Below are 23,419 nucleotides of genomic sequence, written 5' to 3' on the forward strand. Positions count from 1 at the left end.
TCATGGTTGTTCACTGCAGTGGTAGAAGACTTCCAAGGTGGTGGTGGTGAATTAAGTGAAGGGGATATAGGCTGTGACAGTAATTGAAATAACTGGATATCCTTAGATGCAGGGGATCAGAACTAAAGCTACAGGAGGCAAATACTGCATTTTTTTCTTAAACGAGTTTTAATCTGCAAAAGAAGGCCTAAAATTTTTCCAAATTGAAAGAGAAAGAACAAAAATAATAGCACAGATTTTGGTCTGGAAGACAGGTGAAGTACTTGCTGATTAATCATTCTGAAGACTAACCCAGAGGTCATGCAGTATCCCATCTGGCACACACTGTGACTCATACCAAGGCACAAAACCCTGGGACAGGAAAATGCTAATAGTTTCCTTGAAGATCTGGCTACGCTCTAGGAAATAATTAGATAATACTACCTGTCAAATAAATACGTTACCCAATGATCCTTTGCATAACTCAATTAAGGTAATCTTCAATAAAGCAAAATCACTTATTTAATACTTATATTAGCCTGCCCAGCCTATACTGTCTGCTGTTCTTATGAAATTTGCTATTTAACTCCACACCTTCCTCAAAAAGAGTACACAGTAACTTGGCATTTTAAAGACATTGTCCACTGGAGGAAAAAAAACAGTCTGCAATTCATACTTATTATTAGATGCCTATTATACAATGACACAACAAGCATTTCAGGACATAAAATTTAAAGCAGATAGTGCTATCTGTGCAAGTGTTCTGGTGTTGGATCTTCTATGCTGTAGTTTATACAACACCAGACAGATCACTAAAACACTGCTATAAAGTGTTCTTCAAACATTCCATTGCAAGAAAGAAAAATCTACCCATAAACAGAAATCTTAAAAACAAACAAAAAAACCAACAAAATCAAAACCATACATGTAAGCAAATGGAAGGTAAAGAGCTCCATTGTCTCCACTGTAATACCAGCAAGTCATAGTCAACCATTTTTCTAATATTTCCAAAGCCAGCAGCAGAAAAAAAACCTCTGGATTTTTTAAGGGAGTTAAAAGCAATACGTAGCAAATCTAACATTAACATTTTTTCTAGTTTAACAGTTTATAAAACACACAGCCCAAATGGAACTTGGCCCTATTTTTTTTGAAAATGGAAATCTAAAAATTTGGCAGAAATCCATTCCTGTCCTTAAAACATCTGCCCATAAGAGACAATTACCCAGCAGATACAGCAAATATACAAAGTTACTAAGAGTCTACAATCTATATTGAGTTCTTTGCCAGCTCACAAATGCCAAATGCACTGTACCAGCATAAGTAAACACAAAAATGAGCACAGCTCACTGGCAAAAACTTTAGGGCTTGTTTTTTTAAAAAATTACTTTTTGCCAGAACCTCTAGCTGCATTAGTCAGAGACCATACTTTTTCAATTAGGAGGCAAGTACAACCTCCACTTGCTGTCAAGGCATTTGTTTTCTGATTTAGAGAAATTATTTCCAGTCCCCCAATAAGGAAACCAAGTTGTATCACAAGGTTTAAGGAAGAAACTTGCAGATTTGTCATACACTTAACTTGTGGGAATTACTTGTTTCTCAAAATAAAAAGCTACCCAGACAATGAGCTTTCACAAAAAATTCTTTCAAGTTACTTCAACCTTTGAGCTCTATGAGTGGGGTTTTTTAACAGTTCAGTTGTTTGGTTTTTTTTATTTTGGTTGGTTTTGTGGTGGGTTTTTTTTTTGGTGGTGGTTGTTGGATATTTCTAGGAACCAGGAAGCTGCGAGCTAGACTACACTCTGTAGAAGAGGCAGCAGATACATTTTATAAAGATTTATTAAGGACAATAATGAAGACTAGAGAGAAAGAGAAAGGAGGAAAAAAAAGCAATACTGAAGCTTTAATTAAAGTGCCAAGTCCTTTTCCTCTCTTTTTTCTTGCAGCAAATCAAGACACAAAACACACAAAATCATCAGCATGAAAGTAAAACAGAACGAAGCACACCAGCTTTGTGGCATGAACTTTTATGCACTACCCAATCCCATCCACACTAATTTACTGCAAACTAAACATTTGTGCTGCATATTATCTTTAATATTATATTAATTTCCTTTTAGTAGTTAATTCACTGTATTTCAATGCAGAACACATTAAAAAATTTTAAACTGTTACCTGTCACCTAACAATGAAAAAAACTACCCTTCTAACAGAATGCTCTGGACCAACTATAAACTAATCAACAGATCATATAATCAGTGTGTAAGAGAAAAGTCCTTAGTAAAAAAAAAAAAAAGGTAAAAACCAGGATAGTTTATGAAAATGCACCAGACATATAATGACGCATGTAAAGCTAATACAAAGTTTAATCATTATTATAGCTCATACAAATTCGGATGATGCTTATACAAGCATCAACTTCATTTTTTTCAAATATAGTTATAGGGAACATGGCAAAACAATCAAAATGGATTTTTTGTCTTAGTCTCCAAAACAGCATACAAAAGTTGTTTTCTATTATACACAATACATACAGTTGTGTCACCTTCTTCCCCCCCACGTCTCTCTCAACTCAAAGTTAGCAATACAAATTAAGTTACTATCCCTAAAGTCATACCAGACAATAAAACACATGCATAAGTCTGAAGTATTTCTGAAGAATGCAAAACAGACAGACCTGAATTCTATCAGCCTTTAGTCTCTGCCTGTGAGACTGTAAAAAAAAATTTTTATTATTGTTTTATGAACACTGCCTTAACGATCTCTTATATACGGCTACTACTTTTCCAAAGAGGTCATAGCTGGCAAGAGACCCAGCTTGGCTGTTTCAAGCCATAAAGGATGACAGCAACACTGACACTGAATTTGAAAATAAAGTCAAATCATTAGTTGTGTTCTCAGATACCAAAGACAAATTTGGCCATGCAGTCAACAAAACACCAGGTTGCCTCAATAGGACCTCTACACTATCTTGTCCACTGCTCTGTAGCATTATTTCAGGTCAATACATTGCTCTACTTTGTTCTTATCAGCACAGTTCTTTAAAATTTTCAACTTGCAATGTTACCAGCAGAAAAAAATATGTCTGCTATGCCACTCAAGTATACAAGGTTCTTCACTACTCCTATACAACTGCTTTTCTGGTCAGCTGCAGACTTGTTATAGTTCTATGAGAACACAATTATCAAGTTACATTTGCACGCATTTCTAAAATACATCTTCAAGAAGCCATGCCCAAGCCTCTTCAGATAGTCTTTCACTCTCTGAGTCCTAAGCAGTTGAGACAAGACCGAAAAAAAAATAAATTAGAATATGTAAATTATTTCCTGGAATTAAAAGAGTATTCTAATCGAGCAGACTGTGATGAATAAGATGGTAAATTTCTGTGTTGAACCATGTCAAACAAGCTGGTAGCAGAAGCTTCTTGTATATAAATGCAATTGACTGGCCCTCACTAATATCACATAAGCAAGCAGGCAGGAATGCATACACACAGGCATACCCTGCCAGTTTAAAACACTGCCTTCTTCCCACCCTAACTTGCTGCAGTCACACATTAGATCAAGACTGAGCCTCTCTCAGGACTAGCTCTGAACTTCTCACTGTGTTTTCTTCTCCTACCCAGAAAAGTTCCTAATAGCGTTTAGTACCTCCTTCTCCTAATCTATTGCCTGCAACATACAAGTCATTAGTGTTTGTCACACTGTAGCACCTAAGGGCTCTTTGCACAGATCAAGACCTCCCTGCCCCTTCAAAGCAAAATAGATCCTATTCTAGAAAACCTGAATTATAATTGTACAATAGGACACATATGGAGAAGATAATGCAAACTAATCGTCCCACATTTTGACAACTTATCTTAGCATCTCAGTCATTTTGAGAACTGCTATTTACAGTTTAGCATATAACAATTATATTGAATTTTCTTATTCCACTTTCTCATGGCTTTTATAACCAGTTTATTGTCAGTCTCATCACCAGCATTTTCTGCTATTTTAGTAGAAAGGTTCTAGGAAATAAATTGTTTTGTTCCAGCTTTTCCAAAAGCTATCAGAGGAATGAACTGCAGTGCTGTCATTATGACCACTACTGCTACCTATATTGCCACTCTGAATGCGCGTGCAAAATGACTGGGTAGGAATGATGATATACTTTGCTTTAGTCAGCAATAGTACTCAGAACAAAAGGAAAATGCTACTCTTACTGAAGGTCACAAACGAATTTTGACCTTGTTTGTATAATAACTAAAAATACATCCTTTGCAAAAATATTTGGTTGAGGCATTGGAATTGCTAGAATAAAGAACAGCAGGTGAATAAAGGGATAGCAAATTTGCTACACAACTAGATAAACCACATGGACTACTAGAATTTGTGATGTAATAAAACATCATTATTAGAAATAGAATGGTTAGTTGCACAGAAACTCTTATAAGATGCACATAAATTATGTTCATAAGCACACACACCATACAGATAAATACAGATTTTTGCCAGCTAAAGTCCACTTGGGCCTTAGCAGTCCATAAAGTTCCTTCAAGCGAGGGAACAGAAAGTACCAGTTCTGCCATTCACATGAGCCCCCAACAGCAGGGAAGGGCATACAACAGATCCCCAGTGCCCCAGCCATAGTATTCTCAAACAGGTGGCTACAATAATTACAGCATAAAATTGTACAACTGTCATTTTGAAGACCTGTCATTATGCTGTAGGTAACTTCGCTATGAACTATGAACTATGTTACAAACAAAAGTACACAGGTCAGCTTTATAGAAATCACATTCTAATCCCAAAATCTGCACCAAGCTGTTACATGGGTCTCTCACGGTTAAAACTATGAACATCTGCTCTACGTGTCTTGGGGACAGGAGCACGCATATGGGTAGTGCCAGAGAAAGGACCAGAAGGCATAGATGGGAATGCCAGCACATGATGGGATATGGGATGCAACACTGTCACAGCCACATAACAGGTGTCCCTTCTGTCACATGGTCCCACTGTGGGTTTCTGTGTGCAGATTCTTGACCCCTAAAAAAGAAGGGAAAGTCTTGCTGTTACTCAGTAGATGGTCTCTTCAACTCAAAATTGTGTAAATGGCCTTTAAAAGTAGTCCTTGAATTTTCACTCAATCCAATCCTGAGTAAAGGCACCTTGTTACTAAAGTGTAAGCACAGGCAGCACAAGGAAGAAAAATCCACTACTCACTTGGAAGCAGTACTAGCAACCAGGTCCTGAGAAGAGCAATTTCTGAAAACCATCCTCTTTTTAATGAGGCACCAGGCAAGCAAATACAAACAAAACCAGTAGGAATCAAAGAGTGAGTCAGACAAGCCATGTTACGTGTCACTATGATGCCTTAATTGCAAGGTGAATCCCTAATTGGCTTCCTCAGGTAGACCAAAATATATCAAAGGGACCTAAAACTGTCTCAAATATTTGTTGTACAAAATGGACATGAGCCACCAATTTGCAATTGCAGCCCAAAAGGCCAACCACATCCTGGGGTGCATCAAAGTGTGGCAAGCAGGGCGAGGGAGGTGATTCTACTCTGCCCTGGTGAGACCCCACCTGGAGTACTGCTTCCAGCTCTGGAGCCCCCAGCACAAGAAGGAGCCACTTACATGGGAAATACAAGGCTGCTAAAACTTGCCAGGACAGCAGGGAGGCTGAGGGCAGAACTGCAGCACTTAATGAACTGATATGACCAGACAGCAACTGATGTTCAACTTTTAGGTCAATTTCTAAACATGCAACATCCCAGTACCAAATACAGTTTCACCATGTTGCTTTTATCTAGACCATAGCAGTAAAATCTCTCAGAAAAAAAGGAAATACTGCCAGAATTGCTGTATTCTCAAAGTTGGGAGGGTATGGAAATTACTGATCACAATTACTTATTTGCAGAGGAACAAACGAAAATACAGTGGTAAGTTCATTTTAATACAGAAAAAGCTATTTCTAATAGCTTTAATTTCAAATTACAAAATAATGGTTAATAGGAGCTACTAGGTAGCTCCAAAGTTCCGATTTCTGTTTAGGCACTTCTCCTAATGAATATTAAAATGAAAGGAAAATATTTTTAGATTTTAATTTCTAATAAGCTATATTAGCATCACATTGGGTGCTTCCTAAAGTACTTTAAAAGGGTCCTCTCAAGAAGGGTGATTAAGGACTGACTTAGTGAATTAACGAGGTTACTCTGTGTTACTCTTTAGTGAAAGACCAACTTCAGTGAGTTAATTAGGTTACTCTGCAACCAGTGCTACAGCTCTTGTTAATTATTTTAAGTCTTTCAGATCTCCAGGTCCACCCAACTTCATTCCTGTACTCTCAGGATAACAGCTCTGCTACTTATTATCTTTCAAGTCTTCCATCCACCACGCTTCAAAGATCTTACTGGAAGACAGGTTTGTAAGAGGTCTGAAATAAGTACTATTCAGTATCAATATTTACCCTTTATATTCTAATCCATTAGGATTAGGCTAGTAGACTGTTCTCTGTTCCCTGTACCGATTGATGTCAATAACTAAACTACACCTAAAAGTGCTGATTCCGCACAATTTCTATTTAAAAAATGTTCATGCTTTCAGAGTTAAAATGAGATTATTAGTTTGTAAGAACCATGACACACAAATTCTATAATATATATTCTTCCTCTGCAGAAGGTTTATCTAAAAACGTTTTCTAAACATCACAATCATATTGATGTCAAGAAGGGCTAGGGAAATTTATGAAGAGAATTATATTACCACAGCATTCACATCATTATACTCTGCATAATTCCATACGCTGACATGCTTCTGAAAATTTCCTTCTTCCCACCCTCTCTTTGGAAATAGTAATATCCACATGGATGCAAAACTCCTAAATAGCTACAGTAGTAAGCTCCTGCCAGTGCTAAGCCCTTAAAACTCAAATGAAGTGACTCAGCAGATTTTTACAGCTTGACAGTCTAAAAATATACCAAGGCAGTAACAATAGGCACTGTAAACTCCCTTCTGTAATTACATTTCACATTCACAATGCACCTAAAAGTCTTAGCCAAAACAGCAACATTAATGGCAGTTTAAAGACTACTGTTGCGTTTAAACAAAACCCAAAAGAAGGAAAAGACCACTCCACTTCACCCCCAAAATGTTTAACACAACTAGTGCCAGCATTAGGGTTCCTGGGCTGAGGCAGAGCCTCTGCCATGTGACAGAGCCTTTGGCTTCAGGCGTCTGGTCCAAGACATGTGACTTGGGGCAGAAAACCAAGCTCAGCTGCCTGCCAGCACTTGTGCTGGACCTCTAATGCATTCCATCTGCTGACACCAACTAGCAGTGGGAAAAAAGGGATTTGGAAAAGCCTATATTATTGAATAATTATTTAATATGTAATAATTGTAAATAACTAAAAATTAAAATATTTAAAAGTTTAAACCTCAATAGTAACTGTTTTTGAGCAGAAATAGATGAGTTAAATATTTACGTGTCACACAATTTTATTAAAGTTTCAAAGAACATACATCCTGCACAAATGATTTATTCTTCAAGCACCAGATACTCCAACTTATTTTTTATTAATACTTTTTTTCCTTTTTGGAATTCTTTCTATGAAAGGAAGTCTCAGACTTTCCCTCATCATTTCTTTTGCTGAAACACTTTTTTTTCCCCTAGCTATGAATCAAAAACATCAGCAGAGTAAGGAACATCATCCACAGGAGAACTACTTGCACACCAGTGTTACTTACTGGTGTTCTTCTGGACCAATTTCCAACACATATTGTGCACTGTTTTCTTACAATGCTGTTACAGAACAAAAACCAGAAAAGGTCCACTTATATATAAGACTTCAGAGATATCACACAGTATTTTAAAGGTAGGAGGAAGAAGGAACTAAAAATTAAGGGCTTATTTAGGAACTTTTACCACAATTATGAAATATTAAACTTTTACAACTATTAAACTCTATTCTTAACTGCAATCACAGCTCAGGCCAATAAAATAAAGCTAGAGAATTAACAACTCCATCTTACATCCACTCCAGTAGAAACTCTGAATTATCACAAGTTGAAAGAAATTAATTTAAATTTAAATTTGACATTTAGAAACACTTTAAAGTTCCTTTTAGCTAAATAAAGAACACAGAACTGAACCCTCTTCTGAGAGTTCACCATCAGGAGGAAACACACAATCTAAGCAGTCAACTACACAGTCAATAAGTATCAGTCCTGCAAAATGAAACAAAACGTGCACAAGAAGAAACAGTTTCTGCAGGATAGGTAATTTCTGAATACATTGTTATTAGCTTTGCTCTTTAAGTTACAAAGAATGTGTTGGGCTGCCTGTCTGCATTCCTCAGTATCTTCGAAAAGATAGGCCATGCCTCAGGGTAGTAATTCCACGTTGGTTCTCCTACCTTCAGCATTTTGTAAATATTTTGCAGAAATTTTGTCCACAATAGCTGGATAAATTAAATAGCCTGAAATTACAGATAGTTCTGCCTATAATTTCCAATAATAGAAACCACATTTGTGCAAACAGATAATGGTTTGAGTACACTTTACATCTGCTAACACTTCAAAACTAAATAAGAAATAAAATCAAAAAGTAAGATTTTTTTTTTTAAGTGTGCCTAAACATGCACATCTCCCCACTATCTTCTCCTGGATTTCCAGGTGCTCAAAAAGGGAACCAAGTTAACAAGCAAAATTCCATTTCCCCATTACCAATCTATTGACCATCTACACTGTCTACACCTCATACTCAGTACCTTCATAAGAGGCCAATACTTGAAATTTTACTAGTACAGTCATTCAAGAAAGGAAGCCTGCTATTTGAAATTTCTTCAACACCTTATTTGTTGGTCTCATGCAATCAACTAGGAGATGCAATCTTTTGAAAAGTCACTCTCACTACCTTAAAATTCTGCACCCATCTTTTGTGTAGAACTTGAAAGAATCACTTCAACTTTATCTCACACACAAAGCCCTGAAGAAAACAAAGGGTACTTGATGACACTACTGTTACTTTAACAGAGAAAATGACAGACTAGCAAATATTGGCAAAGACAGTGTGATGAGTTATGCAGAATTGCCTGGATTACTCAGAGGCACAGGCTCATTTAAACAAAATGCCACTCAACAAAAAACCACACAAAAGCCAAGTTACAGTTCTTAGTATAGATAATGCATCAAGCCATAGAAATCAAGCAACCGTATCCTGGAAAGCAGCTCTGCAGATAAATAACTAAAACAACACTTCCTGTACAACGTTTTGGAAACATCTAACTAAATTTTGGATGTATAACTGGCAACAGTTAAATGTACTATTATAAATATGGATGAAGCCAACACTGGAAAACATTTCAGAAAAATTTTGAAACTGAAAAATCAGAGAGTGGGAAGAAGATCAGAAGCTGAAAAGATACTTCTCTGCAAGTACATTGACAGTGACAACGTGTTGGCTTTTAATTCAATTGGAAAAGCTGCACTGCCCATCACAGAATGCAGCAGTCTGACCAATTCAAATAGAAAGGGACAAGCATAATTCAACAACAAAGGCAACTAGGCAGCAGATTAAATAGCAAAACAAGGGGGAAAATTAGGTAGGATGTGCTATTGGAAGTACCAACTACACACTATGCTTGACCAAACAAGACACTCAATTCAGTAATAACCAGGTAAAAGAAGAGAGGATGTCAATTCAGATGACCTAATCTTCCCTTCCGGCCTTTGCAACCATTAAGATTCTCAAAATGACCAGACAAGGCTAATTAATCTCCATTATACCCATTACAATGAAGCCATAATCCCCATTTTACAAAGAGCAACCAGAAAGACGAGCATTAAAACTCTTACCACTGCAAAAAACCCAGCCACCCAACAACAACAAAAAATATCAGAGATAGTTCTAAAAATTATGCTGTAACAAGATAGCTCCCTGAAAAATACAGCACACACCCCTACTTCTATCTCAGAAAAGCATTTTACAGTAGCTGAAGATCCCACTATATTAGTGGACACAGAGTAAATAAATTACTCCAGTGTTGGCATTATCTCTGCTGCCACTTCCTCTGTCTTCATTAAACAGCAAAAAAAGTTAGCTGGAATCACATGAGTTTGCTATTGTAAAGCTTACAAAATTTAATTTGAGAGAGATGTCTGTGTCAGTCCAAACCAATAATTCACTAAGAACATATGTTTTGCATGGGTTGAAATAAAGAAAACTATAGTCTATTGTTGGCAGAAATAATTATCCTAATTTAATCATGTCTTTACTCCAGCACAAAACTGTAATAATGACCTGGCTTCCCCCCCCCCCGCCCTTAAAATAATAAAAGGAGCAAATCTGTAGGACTCAAAACATGCAGCCACCTTGATACAGATAGAGCTGCACTCTCAGCTTATTACTTTTAGCGGGATTGTTAGATCTGTTAAAGGGCACTTTACTGCTGACTGAATTAAAAAGATGCTTTTAAAGCCAGTCCAAACTTTCAAAATAGGCCTGAAAACCACGACTTTGCATTCCTACCCCTACTTCTACAATAAAAATTGGTTTCTTATCTATATGCAATTTGGATTTACAGGAGTTATACAATTCTGATGACAGGAGCCTGTAGTTTTTAAGCAATGAGGGGGAGGTAAAGCTAAACTGTTCCACATTATTCTACCACAGTCTCACTAGCTCACATCAAGTCTCTGATTCTCAGAAGAATGTCTTCTTACACTTTCTATTACATGTTAGCAAATATAAGGTAGAGATATAGTAGCAATTACACACTCCGAAAATAGCAAGGTTTAATGTCTATTAAAATAAATATATTTGATCTAAAAAAGAAACTTCAAGGATTTCCATTTTATACATTAGAACCCTAAATTACAATCCTTTGTATAATTTTTATTTTTCAAATAAGCTGATCACTCTTGACAATCCATTGCTGAACAAATCTGTTAAAGCTAAATATACTCAGGTGACTTAGAGCACACCCAAACAGAAAGATGTGCTTCCTCTTTCTGAGCATTAATAAGGCCTTTTTATCTCTTCATTTTACTCAGGTCTTACTTTACTTGTTATACTATTGTCTTGTTCTACAAGTTTGGGTTTTTTTGTAATTAAGGAAAATAATTAAATAAAATCTTCCTTGCTAAATACTTTTACTCTGGCAGACAGGGAAAGAAAATCACAACACAAAGCCCAGATCTGAGGACTTTCCATTTTATTCACCCAAAAATAAAGAGAAATAATCAGGGTGAAAAAGATAAACTGAAACACCTATGGAGAAAAGGACTATATTAATAAAGTGAGATCGTAACTAACAGCCTCTTTGAAATTACCTGTAACAATTTAAATACTACAAATATCATTCAAATTATCTTTATATATGCATACTTAAACCTCCTGCTAAAGTTCACTTAATAGCATATAGTTTAACTACAATTTAGGACTAACATAATCAACACGAGTTTAGCTTCAATTCAATTCCTTAACAGAACCATTTCTACTCACTCATTAAGTTTCTACAGTTCAGGCTACCAGCTTCTGCGGCTGGTTGAATTTTAGCCATTCTTCATGCTAAGTGACTAACACTGTCTGTGACTCATTATCACCAGATGAATATGCTGCTGACTTTTTTGAATGCTAGCCTATGAGTAACACTAAAAATAACCTAACCAGGTGTAATATGTAAATCTGGGGAGAAATGAAGAAACATCAGTTATTTGGCAACGCTCACTACCTGTTAGTGGCTGCGTACCCTATACTCTGTGGTGGTACTGCTAGAACTTGGCTGAAACACTACAAAACACACACCACCATACGTTTGTGCCTTCTTCAGTTTGTCTGATTTGGAAACAATAGTTTCTATATCCATGATGCTTGTAAAAAAGTAGATTATTAGCTTTAAAACATACCATTTCTTTGAAATATGTTTGTGAAATAACCTTGTTACTTCACTGCAATAATGAACGACAAGATTATCCATCATTTCAATGCTTTCGCTTCCCCATTTTTTTTCCAGTTTAAGATCTTTGCAAAGTGAGTCTGTGTATTACCCTTAATTCCCCAAGAAACAGTACTGTGCTTTTAGGGAAAATGCATAGCATTCGTGTCAATATTTTTCATGTGTCTTTGTTTCATAGCTTTGCCAGTCTTCACCACATACAGCTTTTAATCACCAGATGTACTTCACTAAAAGTACGAGCTTTTACTTAGCTTACATCATAAAACCAAACCATTTCTTATTTACAAATGGACTAATAACAACTAAAGTCTCTCTAACTGATCCCTGAAAAACATATTTCATTCTTCAAGAAATTGATTGTTGTAAGATTCCACCTCCTATCTGCCAGTTGTTGAATTCCACAGATAAATTTTCTTAAAGTTTTCTTAGTCAACATAATTAATAGCAATAAACAACACTGAGATCCTAAAATAGCATCTGCACAGCATACAAAAATTTAGGAATGCTCTTCTTGCTTAATAGAAGAAAAAAAAAAAGTTGTGAAGTCTAGAGGTTGGTGTTCTTACCAACACAAAAATGTCCACATTATAAATCACGCATACACTTAAACCATTTTCAAAATTAGTTTGCTGAAAAACGTGTTTGGCAACACTTCTGTCACACAGTATATCTTCTATTTACACAAGCTATAATTCCTTTAAAAACATTGCTGAAAAGCATCTTTAAAATCTTATCAAAGATTATTTTAGTTACATTCTCTCAGCATATGACAGTTTTGGCTACTTGGACTGTTCTTTGAAAGATTTTAAAAATACTTCAAGATATCACCTATTTCTTACAGAGAATTTCAAAATAAAGTCACCCTGAAATGCAGGCTGTGATACTACAGACATCCAAGACAATCAAGCCACTGAGAAGTTCTCCATTGAAGAGCATATAGCTTTCTCTGCTTCTCCCTTATTTCCACCTCCATGCAGTTCCACCTCCAGTGTTCATGAGCCACCCCTATAATCTACTGTAATTCACTGTAACAGCAGAAAAACAGCCAGTTTCTTCAGCGGGTTTAAAAAGCAGCTTGTTCTTTTACTGAATTAGAGGAGTCCAGTAAGCCCTGACACTGGCATGAACCAAGAATAAGGTTGTGAGGAATAAAAATGGAGAGTGACAAATGGACGTAGCAGCTTTCCCTTTTGAAGGTAATGAGCTACCATGTCAGCTCACCGAACACAACGGAACAGTATCTTCAGTGTATTCACAGTACCAGTTAAACAGAAGTTTTAACTTGAATGCAAAATCACCCGAAGAGGCAGGTAACCTTGATAACTTTTTCCCAGTTTACACTTTTATTTTCTTTAGCTTGTCTTTGAGGGAAGCTTACAACAGCAAAAAAGAGCAACAATTTAAAAGACCCATAAAATTAAATTATACCAAGGCCTAAAAAAAAAAAAAAAAGCCAAATGGTATTTTAAATGTTTCTTCTTTCAGACATAAAAACTAATTTTAAAACCACAACACTGCAATAGAGCATTCATTAGCTGTATTTTAAGAAAAAAAGCACTTGAACTAGTTAATTAATTTATATTGAGATGAAAGTCTGCTCTAAATAAAATGCATAAAACCCACAATTGATTTATATTTTTAAAGCTGACATTTCATTCCTAATTCTCAAATGCCCCGATAGCCTTATAAATGGTTATGCCCAAACTCTACTTCTGTTCTGTACTGAATATACTGAAGCAGGAAGTTCACCTAGATTTGTCTGAAAAATTCATTATTAACTATCAGATTATTTTCGACAGTAGTAAACTACGAAGTCAGCAAAGCAGGTTTTCTGAGGCTAACATAGTGCTCCACCAGTACCAGTACTATGAAGGACTGATAGGGAAGTTGAATGCATCTCTCTCCAGTACATCTCTTTTCAAGACAAAATTTTACCTGAAAGCTCGTCAAGGCCAAAATCAGGCAATTTCAAATTCTAAACTAGCGTACAAAACTCTGCTTATGCCTATGTGGCTACTCCAAACACAAATTTTGCAGATGTATGAATTTCACACTTTCTGTAATGGCAGCAGTTGTTAACCATGAACAGCTTTTAAGAAATAAGCCTGAAAACTATTCTCTTCTTCAGGGCTGCAAAACTAAACATTGTAACAAACAGCTACCTTCTTAAATGCTCCTAAACCCATTCTGCCAAGAACCGGGATGTAGAAAGACACTAGTCACAGTTTGAGTTGTCAAAGAAAGGAAATTGAGAATAATGAAAAAAAGATGGAAGAGCATCAAAATAAGAACTGGGGAAACAAACAAGCAAATAATCACAAAATTTTTTTAAACACCAAAAATTATGTAAGAGATGTCAGATTTAAAAGTTGTGAGTATTTACACTTTTGCTACCTTGTTCCATACTACTTGTGAGCCCTCACAGGAGGCAGTGTAACACATGCACAGCAACACTATTAAGTAACAGAAGCAGTTACATCAGCACCAGGTGCTGTGAGAAACATAAAAAGGAGTGAGCAGGCCTTATGCTATAGGAAGTGTAGAAATGCAGTTGAGAAGGAGGGTGGCATGAACAGAAACATTCTTCAAAGAAGGGGCAAAATATTTCTGTGAACAGTGGTTTATATTTCTGATTTTTGTTTGGATTTACAGAGTTCAGGAAAAGCTACTATATCTCTTGAGAAAAGTGTTCCGAGAGTATGGATGTCTAAATATACCCAGGTCATCATTACAGTTACAATGTAAAAAGTTTTTCCTGCCATTAAAAAACACCTAGATGTAACAAAAAAACCCCATCACTTCCACATTGCAACTCTGAATACATTTCTTTAAATGAAACCGTCAGATCTTGTGTCAGAAGGGACACTGCAGGTCACTCACAGGACACCACAATTTTTAATCAGACAACAGTCTTTCACACACCATGAACAGAAACACATCATTTCAGTACCTACACAAGTTCAGTCTGTAAAAACATTTTTGAGGCTGAAAGTTTCTAGGAATGTTAAACACTATGTACAGCTACTGAGAGAGGAAAATAACACTCCATACACGAAAGCTAAAACTACTTACGTTTCAAAACAGCGATCCACGTTGTCTGACATCAGAAGTAGCATGCACAGCTGCTCCAGTGCTATCAGCTGCATATCCCTTTCATCTCCCTGCCCCATCTGCAGCCATTCCAGCAACGTGTCTGGGTCCACATCTGCCATGTTTGGTTTGTTGTTGCTGTTTTTTAAAAAAAGCTGCCTCTGCTTAAATTAAAAAGTACCAAAAATGTCCTTTAATTGTTCAAACCAGGCTAACTTGAGCACAGTATTTCTCCTCAGCCAGCCCCAGGCTTTTGTAGTTTTCACCTGCAAAAGTAAAAAAAAAAATAAAAAAATTATCACAAACTTGCCTCAACTTTTTTTATTTACTCCTCTCTAAAATATACAGCATATTTTTGGGTTGACATTAATAAAGCACATATTTAACCAGCAATTTTTTTAATCAAGCTTTATAGATGAATAAACAGTAATGAGTTTGTTCTGTTTCACTGGAAATAAATCTCTAGTTCCAGCTGACAATCAAGCAAGATTTAGAGCCTACTCTTATTTACAGGATAACTCAAAAAAGAAAATTAGAAAACCTGTGTTTACACTTTTGTATATTATCAAGGCTAATATAAAGACAAACAGTGCTCCTGCCTAACCCCTTTCCTTTAGTATCACTGTATAATGAAGTGTCCAACTTCCTGAACGATTAATTACCTCCTGACTAAAGCATTGTGACATCAAACGTCATGTTTTAAACACAAACCCACAAAACAAAAATCCTGAGATACATAACTAAAGACTTGGAAAATATCTGTAAATGTTTTATTAATCCTTTGTTTTTTAATATAGCTTTTGAACATAAGGAAAACAAGCTTTTTAAGTAAAAAAAAAAAAAATAATAAAAACAATTTAAGAATCACTTCCATTTTCAAGGGTTTTGTTAGGGTGTTTTCAGAAAAAAAGTATCTACATCATAGCTTTAAAAAAATGCAGTGAATAATTCAAATAATTCATGTACATATAAGGAAAACAACATTATTTGTTGGCTCAATGCCATAGTTGTACACGCAAGCTGAAGACCAAAAAAGTCCCTTTAAAATGTTAAGAGGTATTTTTGACCTATGTACTTGCTTTTTACTTTATGTTTTACTAACAAATAGTGAAATTCACCCCCCATGCTTAAGAACACAACAAGCATGACTATTTTCATATACAAACTAAATCAAAGGTTACAAACCAAACTCTCCAAGTTAAACATTCAAGGAAAAAAAAAAAAACAAACTATTTCTTAAATATAGCTCTTAAAAAATAATTAGTTTACCAAATTCACACATAAATATTAAATGCTGGACAGTGTCCCTACAAACTGGCGGGGATGCAGGGAAGAAGCTCAATCTGGACAAAGTCTGCCTACTTGTTTACTTGCTGTTAATGAGTTAATAGTTAAAAAATAACTCCATCAAGGGCACAGATAAAAAAGTGAATCAGAAATTGGTATTACATGGAGAAATGTACACTGAACCAGCAGTACTGTTTCACAACAGCTTTGAACTCAAAGATAGGATAAAACAGAAATAGGACTGATAGGATTATTTTATAGTTTAAAACTACAACGACATTACAGATCACTCAATTACTGCTTGCCATTTTTATGGTTTTTTTGTTATTACTGCAGTCCTGCTGTAAAAACTAATTCAAATGTTACTAAAATCATGATCCGTGCTTTAAACAACGCCTATGATCCTCTGTGCTGTTTACAGACTGCATTTCCTTCTCCAAGACTAAATAAAACTACTTTCAGCCAGTACAAGTGGGATCGTACTGTAAGTATAGTACGTCTCCTTAACGAGACTAAATTATTAACTTCGGGGAAGCGGGGGGGAGGCGTGAGGAGTGCGGGAGAAGGGGGGAAGGAAGGGTGAAGGCAACAGAAACAAGAAAATTAAGGGAGGCAGTGAAAGTGGGGTAAGTCAATACAGACACCTGCTGTTCTTCCACCCCAGACAGGCTCTAACTAGACGGAAACGAACCACCGAGCAGAAAACAGAGCAGGGCGAGCGCCCGAGGCTCCCAGGAGAGCCGCTCCAGAAAAGGGGCCAGGCCGCAGCTGAACTCATCCCCCACCGCCGGGCCTACGCACAGACACGCCAGAGGGGCCCGGGCCAGCGCGGGGATTCGGGGCCCCCTCCCCACACCCGCCCCACCAGGGAAGGGGAGCCCTCGCGCCGCCTCCCCGCCCCTCGGCGCCCCCGCGCAGGCGAGTCAGCGGCGCTTGGGGCTCTCCGGCAGCACCGCCTCGCTCTGCCCCCCGGCCCCCACGCCGAGATGTTCCGGCACCCGCCGCCGCCGCCCCCTCCAGGGCCCCGGCCCGCAGCGGGGCCCGCCGGTCCGCTCCTTCCGGGCCTGCCAACACCGACCCGCCAGGCCCGGGCAGCGACGCTCGAGTTCCTGGCGAGCCGCAGGCCTCGCAGGGTGACCCGGCCTGGCGGCTCAGGAAAGGCGCCGTCTCCCGAGCGCCCGCAGAAGCGGCCCCGCACCCTCCCCGCCTCCGCCGCTCACCTCGGCCTCTCGGAACCTCTTCGCCGGAGCCGACCCCCCCCCCTCAGCGCCGCGGGGAGACAGGGGGAGAGGCGCGGAGACGGCGGCGGCAGCCCCAGCCCCGCAGCAGGCGGCAGCCAGCGGCACCCATGGCGCTCCGCCCAGCGCGGGACGGAGGGGGAGGGGCAGCGAGCGGCGCCGCGGCCCGGGGGGCGGAGCTGTCGCTGCCCGAGCGGCCGCTGGGGGCGCTGCGGGAGCCGCGCGGGCGCCGCCGCCTCCGCGGGCTGAGCCCGCCCTGCGCAGGCGGCTCCGCGGGGCGGGGCAGCGCGGCGGCGGCTCCCGCTGCGCCCGGCGCCGCTGCCGGCTTCCCGGGGAGAGCGCGGCCCTGCGCTTCCGTGCCCGCCTCCGGGGGCGGGGGCTGGGGGCGCCGACCCGAGCGCTACCCTGGGGCGCGGTGTCGGACCCAGCTCGAAGCCTTCCGCCCGAGGGGAGGCTGTGGCGCGGCTCCGCGCCCCGCAAGGGCCTCCTCGGCCCGGGGCCCGCCTCGGGAGCGGGGCCCGGGGCCCCAGGGCTCCCAACCACCCTCCACGGGGAGGAGCGGGAGTCGAGGCCTGCCCAGCGTGTCTTCCCGCTCCCCCCAGGCTTGGGAGGCCTTGTCATTCTATTTCCTGCCGTATTCTGGTTATTTATTTTAATCTATTATTCTTTACAGAGAGGGGGTTATACCTTGCAGGGCCCACGCTTGAGAGCACTTGGATCCACCTCCAGCACCTCCCTCGAAGTGGAACGGATTTAAATGTTGCAGTAATGGGTCTGTCAGAGCTGCGGGTTGGACTCGCCCTTCCCCTCTCCTGGGCTAGAGCTGTGGCAGCGACGCTGCAGCTTGAGGCGCGTGTTGCGAGGGAGCAGCAGCAGCAGCTGCCTGCCTGCCTCCCTGCCTGCCTCCCTGCCTCCCTGCCTGCCTCCCTGCCTGCCTCCCTGCCTGCCTCCCTGCCTGCCTCCCTGCCTGCCTCCCTGCCTGCCTCCCTGCCTGCCTGCCTGCCTGCCTCCCTGCCTGCCTGCCTGCCTCCCTGCCTGCCTGCCTCCCTGCCTGCCTGCCTCCCTGCCTGCCTCCCTGCCTGCCTGCCTCCCTCCCTGCCTGCCTCCCTCCCTGCCTGCCTGCCTCCCTGCCTGCCTCCCTGCCTGCCTCCCTGCCTGCCTGCCTGCCTCCCTCCCTGCCTGCCTCCCTCCCTGCCTGCCTCCCTCCCTGCCTGCCTCCCTCCCTGCCTGCCTCCCTCCCTGCCTGCCTGCCTCCCTGCCTGCCTGCCTCCCTGCCTGCCTCCCTCCCTCCCTGCCTCCCTCCCTGCCTGCCTCCCTGCCTGCCTGCCTCCCTCCCTCCCTGCCTCCCTCCCTGCCTCCCTCCCTGCCTGCCTGCCTCCCTGCCTGCCTGCCTCCCTGCCTGCCTGCCTCCCTGCCTCCCTGCCTGCCTGCCTCCCTGCCTCCCTGCCTCCCTGCCTGCCTGCCTCCCTCCCTCCCTGCCTCCCTGCCTCCCTGCCTCCCTGCCTGCCTGCCTGCCTGCCGCACGTGCTGCCAAAGGCACCTGATGGGAAAACAAAGGAAGCAAACTCTGCTATATGTTAGAAACTAAGGACTGAAAGGACTTTACAGCAAGCGACTGTAAAGTTAAATTGAAGGACTAAAAGCAAAAGATCTTCAAAATAGTTTCCTTCTCTGCAAGATGACATGCATTTTTCTAAGGAATTTAAGCCTATTAATATAAGTACAGTAAATAAGATTATTGTACATTCATATGTCACTCCTACGTACCTCACAGACATTTCCTGTAATTAGGAGGCTAAAACTACACACTGGAGAAAAAGGCAGTAGTAGTCATTATCAGTTAAAACTTGCCAAATGCAGAAAATTTTATTGTTTGGTGCTGTAATAACACCTCTAGAAAGTGTCATCTTTATTACTGTCAGTTTTTTTTTTTCCAGAATACAAGAACAGTACCTTCGTCTCTATTTCTGATTTCTAATGCAGCTTAGCCCTTCAGTCTTACAGCATTACGTCTCTCCAGGGCCACTTCTTCCAACCCTGCTGAGATTTACATGTATATCCTTTGTCTATGCTTGCCCTTCAGAGGTCAGCAAGACTTCTTGTATGCTTAAAGTTAAGGGCATGAGGCATTAGGAAGACTGAGTCTGCAGTCTTTAAATTTAGAAGTTTGATCTTCTTTCACTTTCACTGGTGCAGAAGCAGCAGCAGAATTAGGCCAAACATGCGAGAACAGCATCTGCTAAGTGACCTAGCACCTGTTGCACTGTGCTAGAACAGGTTCCTTTGCATTTTCTTGTGAAGAGAGGTTTTAATTAAAGCAATATTATGAAGACCAAAGCCACTTACTAATTTTCAATTGTAAAGACAAAAAACTTTGAAATCAAGCATTTCAATCTTTTCACGTAGTCTGCAGTTTCTGGTTCAGGTATCATTGGACGAATACATGGCTGTCCATGGAGAAGATGAGGTTTTCAAAATACAGATCAATTTAGGAAAAAATCCAAATGTGTAAATATTGTACACATAAGGAATACAAGTTGGGGATTTTAAATACTGTTAAGTAGGAGTACAACACTTATTTAGAAATGGATAAACACAAATACTTCCACGCCCTGTTGCATTAATTGACAAATTTGATATATCCTATATATTTATTTATTTTTTACATTAAAGGAAGTGTGTCAATTTAGTGATGAATCAGGATTTTTTTCATTGTGATAATTTGTAATATTTAAGAGTTTGCTAGTGATTTTTGTTCCTCATTAGGAGTTTTTCCCCAGAATGAATTTGAAAAAGAAGAAATTATCTACTGACTAGATAATCTCTGCTTTATTGGTTGTGTTCTTCTTACAATATAATGTTCAAGGTCTGATTAATACTTTTTCCACTTCGTGTGCTGGTTGGGCATTCAGATTATTTTCAGCAGTTGTCAGAGAGTACTCCATTGAAACATATCACAGCAAGTGACACCCCTCAAGTTGCTGTTTCAGACTCCCTCTGTGTGCAGCACCAATACAGATTAGGACTGCCTCTTCAAAGGTGCCTGCTCTCTAACAATTAATAAGAAGGAAATCATTAGCAAATAAGACTGCAGTTAGCAGATAAGAAAGATGTAAGAATTGCATCAGTCATTTTTTATGGAGTTACTTGCTTTCATTTGAATTTTCACATGAAGTTTTGTTCAGACCCCCAAATTTCCAGGCTATGGCTCTCACGTGGTTAGTGCTTGGCCTCAGCGTAGTGAGGAAGAAGGACTTTGTGTGGATTAGTGCAGCCAGATGGGGAAGGCAAGTAAGGCCGTACACTTGAAGTGACAGGTGATGGCTCTTGACTCTCATAGTTACCTTGAACAAAAACATGCTGAGCATTCTGTGAAACTTGCAAAGCCAACTGCAGTTCCCCATATTTGTACATATTGTTCATTCAGTTAGAAAATGGCCTAAATTCTAACACCAGCTGACACATTCTTCATGTATGACCTTGCCCTAATCCCTTAATTACTGAATGTCTCTGTTTCCTCCTTTATAAAAAAACCAAGATACTAATGCTGGAGTCAGAAATGTCATGGCGTTTATGGAATTGTGAGTTGCTGAGGCATGCTACTCTAGTAAGTCTTAAATAATACTATGAAACAGAATTTCTCTTTATGACTACGCTTCAGCAAATCACACGTGACTGAGGATGCTTTTGGAATTTAGGTCACAGAGGGTCAACATAGATTGACCTTTGTAGCATGTGATATTGACCAATGACCAGCGCTTTTGCTGGGTATTTACCTGAAAATTAAAACTTGGCTTTAAAAGAGAAAACGTCAGTACAATTACTGGCCTGCTGTCAGGGACACATGAAACACAGAGAAACATGCCATGGAGGGTAGCGAGGGTCAGGGACTGGGGCGTTGCAGATGCAGAGAGCTGGTGAGACACGCTATAAAGCACACCTCTCTTGGGACAGCTCCTCCTTAGCAAGACACTGCGGGTGTTCTCAAGAGTTTGATTCTGTTTGAAAAGAAGTCATGTTTGGCTAGAATTTTGCAAAATCTTGGGATGGAAAAAAAAGGTCATTTTTTTTTTCCACTTATAGCTCAAAAAAACTCCATATTTATTACTGCTCTTGTATTATATTCGTGCTTGTGTTTTCTATATGTTTTTAGCTGACAGCAGAAGGAAATATCTGTCATGGGTTCTGTTGATGTCGCATAGTAAAGATTGTAATCTTCAGATAGGAATGACTGGGCTTTTGTTACAGAAAATAGAAAACTCTGGCCAAAAATCAAACAGAAACACACCTACAATTCAAACAAAATAAGAAGTCTCACTTTCCTCTGTATATTTTTAATTGATACAGAAGCTAGAACCTAGTATAATTGATGTTTTGTTAGCTGTACTTCCAACCTCTGTACACATGCCAAGTTGATGTTCCAAAAATACCACTCCTCTCCAGTACATACATCAGAGGGTGACATAAACAGACCTGAACACCTCCACAAATTTAATTGAGTAGTTTCTGCTAAAGGGCAGTGCTGTGCCCAGCCAAACAAGACAGGGCTTTTACAGATGATTTATCCTTTTGCTTTAACCATTTTTTCTCTGCCAGCCACATAATAATGTAGTGGAAAACACTGAGAGTTCCTGCTCCTCCAGAAACAAAATGTGAATAGTTCCATACACATTTAATTTTCTAGATTAATATTCTACTGGTAAAGAAAAGTTAATAAATGTTGACTATGCATTTTAAAGCAAGGCAGTCAAGTATTACAGACACCTCCTTGCTGTATCAGACAAGGTTCAGTTTTACAGAATTTAGCAATTTAAACTTATGTACTTCTTAAGCATATTGTTAAAAATCTGTTATTCTAGAAAAGTTACTTTTCAATACATAAAATGCCCTTGGTAAAAGCTTTTTTTAATTTAAATCCTCCTATGTTATCGTGATCTCTTCTTAGCCACGCCACTGTTGCACAAACCTCGGGAGCCCAAACACGATGTCAGCGTCTGGACTTTCCAGAAGTCTGTGCCAGCTTTGCAGCCCTGGCGGTGGCCAAGCCGCGCTGCCTGCGCGCTGCCTGCGCGCTGCTTGCGCCCCGCAGCCTTGCGCCGTCTGCCGCAGCGGGCGCGGTGGGACAGGCGGCCTCTGTGGCAGTCCCGGTGTCGCAACGGCACACGTGGATGTGGTGAGCACATAGCTAAAGCTGAGGTGATAGATGTGCGAGTTGGCAAGCTGGTGGTTATGGAGGCACAGAGCTGAGTCACTGCTCTTCTTGTTAAACTCCTCCTCAGGAGGGTGACAGCTTCCCGGAAGGTTCTCATCCTCAGAGCTGAGTGAATGAACGTGAAAATCTACAAAAGAGCATGGTATTCAGAAACCTGCCAATGCTCCAAATCTACCTTTTCTTCTGTCTGAAATTATCATTCAAAATCTCATAAATTAAAGTGGTTTTTATTAAGTCCACTCACCTATGTGGGAGTTTCTTGTTAGATTTTATTTTTGAAGTAGAAGTTTAGCTTTCTGGTGTTCCAGGCTGGGCAGTGAGAAGTGGGTAAACTGTGTATCACTGAACTCCTTTTACCTTAGTTACCCTCAGCTCTATCGGTTGTTTGGACATTAAATAGAAAGTAACCTGTCATCGCAGGCTGCCCTCACTGATGTTCCTTACTCGTCTGATTGCCAAAGAGAAATGAGGCAGTAATTAGGCAACAGTTATCTATTTCAGGCTGTACCCTGTCCACCAGTAACATAGGGAACAGCAGCAAATCTCAATCCAAGACAAGCACAAAGAAAAATGAGTGACTCAGATCACAGTGTTTCCTACGGTTTTTAATGTCACTGACTAGGTTATAACTTCCTGAATCAGAAGATTAATCAAGATCTAGCATTTGTTGCTCC

The 23,419-nt window shown here is 40.1% G+C and overlaps 1 protein-coding gene and 1 long non-coding RNA gene across 14 annotated transcripts in view; one reads left to right on the forward strand and one right to left on the reverse strand.

Annotated features, from left to right (window-relative positions):
• The window catches only part of HECTD1 (HECT domain E3 ubiquitin protein ligase 1), a 60,045-nt gene extending 42,394 nt beyond the window's left edge, over positions 1-17,651 (reverse strand). For all 13 annotated transcript variants that reach the window (XM_051622352.1, XM_051622349.1, XM_051622351.1 and 10 more), the window contains exons 1-2: positions 17,516-17,651; positions 14,991-15,274 (exon numbers count right to left, since the gene is read on the reverse strand). In XM_051622352.1, coding sequence (XP_051478312.1) covers positions 14,991-15,130 — 140 coding nt within the window. In that variant the 5' untranslated portion in view covers positions 15,131-15,274; positions 17,516-17,651. The remainder of the gene's footprint in view (positions 1-14,990; positions 15,275-17,515) is intronic.
• Positions 17,652-17,970: 319 nt separating this feature from the next.
• On the forward strand, positions 17,971-22,562 carry LOC127386022 (uncharacterized). Its single transcript, XR_007889795.1, has 3 exons — positions 17,971-18,305; positions 21,072-21,140; positions 22,479-22,562. It is a non-coding gene; the product is annotated as an uncharacterized LOC127386022 (long non-coding RNA).
• Positions 22,563-23,419: the final 857 nt, after the last annotated feature.

The sequence above is a fragment of the Apus apus genome, chromosome 5 (assembly GCF_020740795.1).
Source record: "Apus apus isolate bApuApu2 chromosome 5, bApuApu2.pri.cur, whole genome shotgun sequence".
NCBI lineage: Eukaryota > Metazoa > Chordata > Aves > Apodiformes > Apodidae > Apus > Apus apus.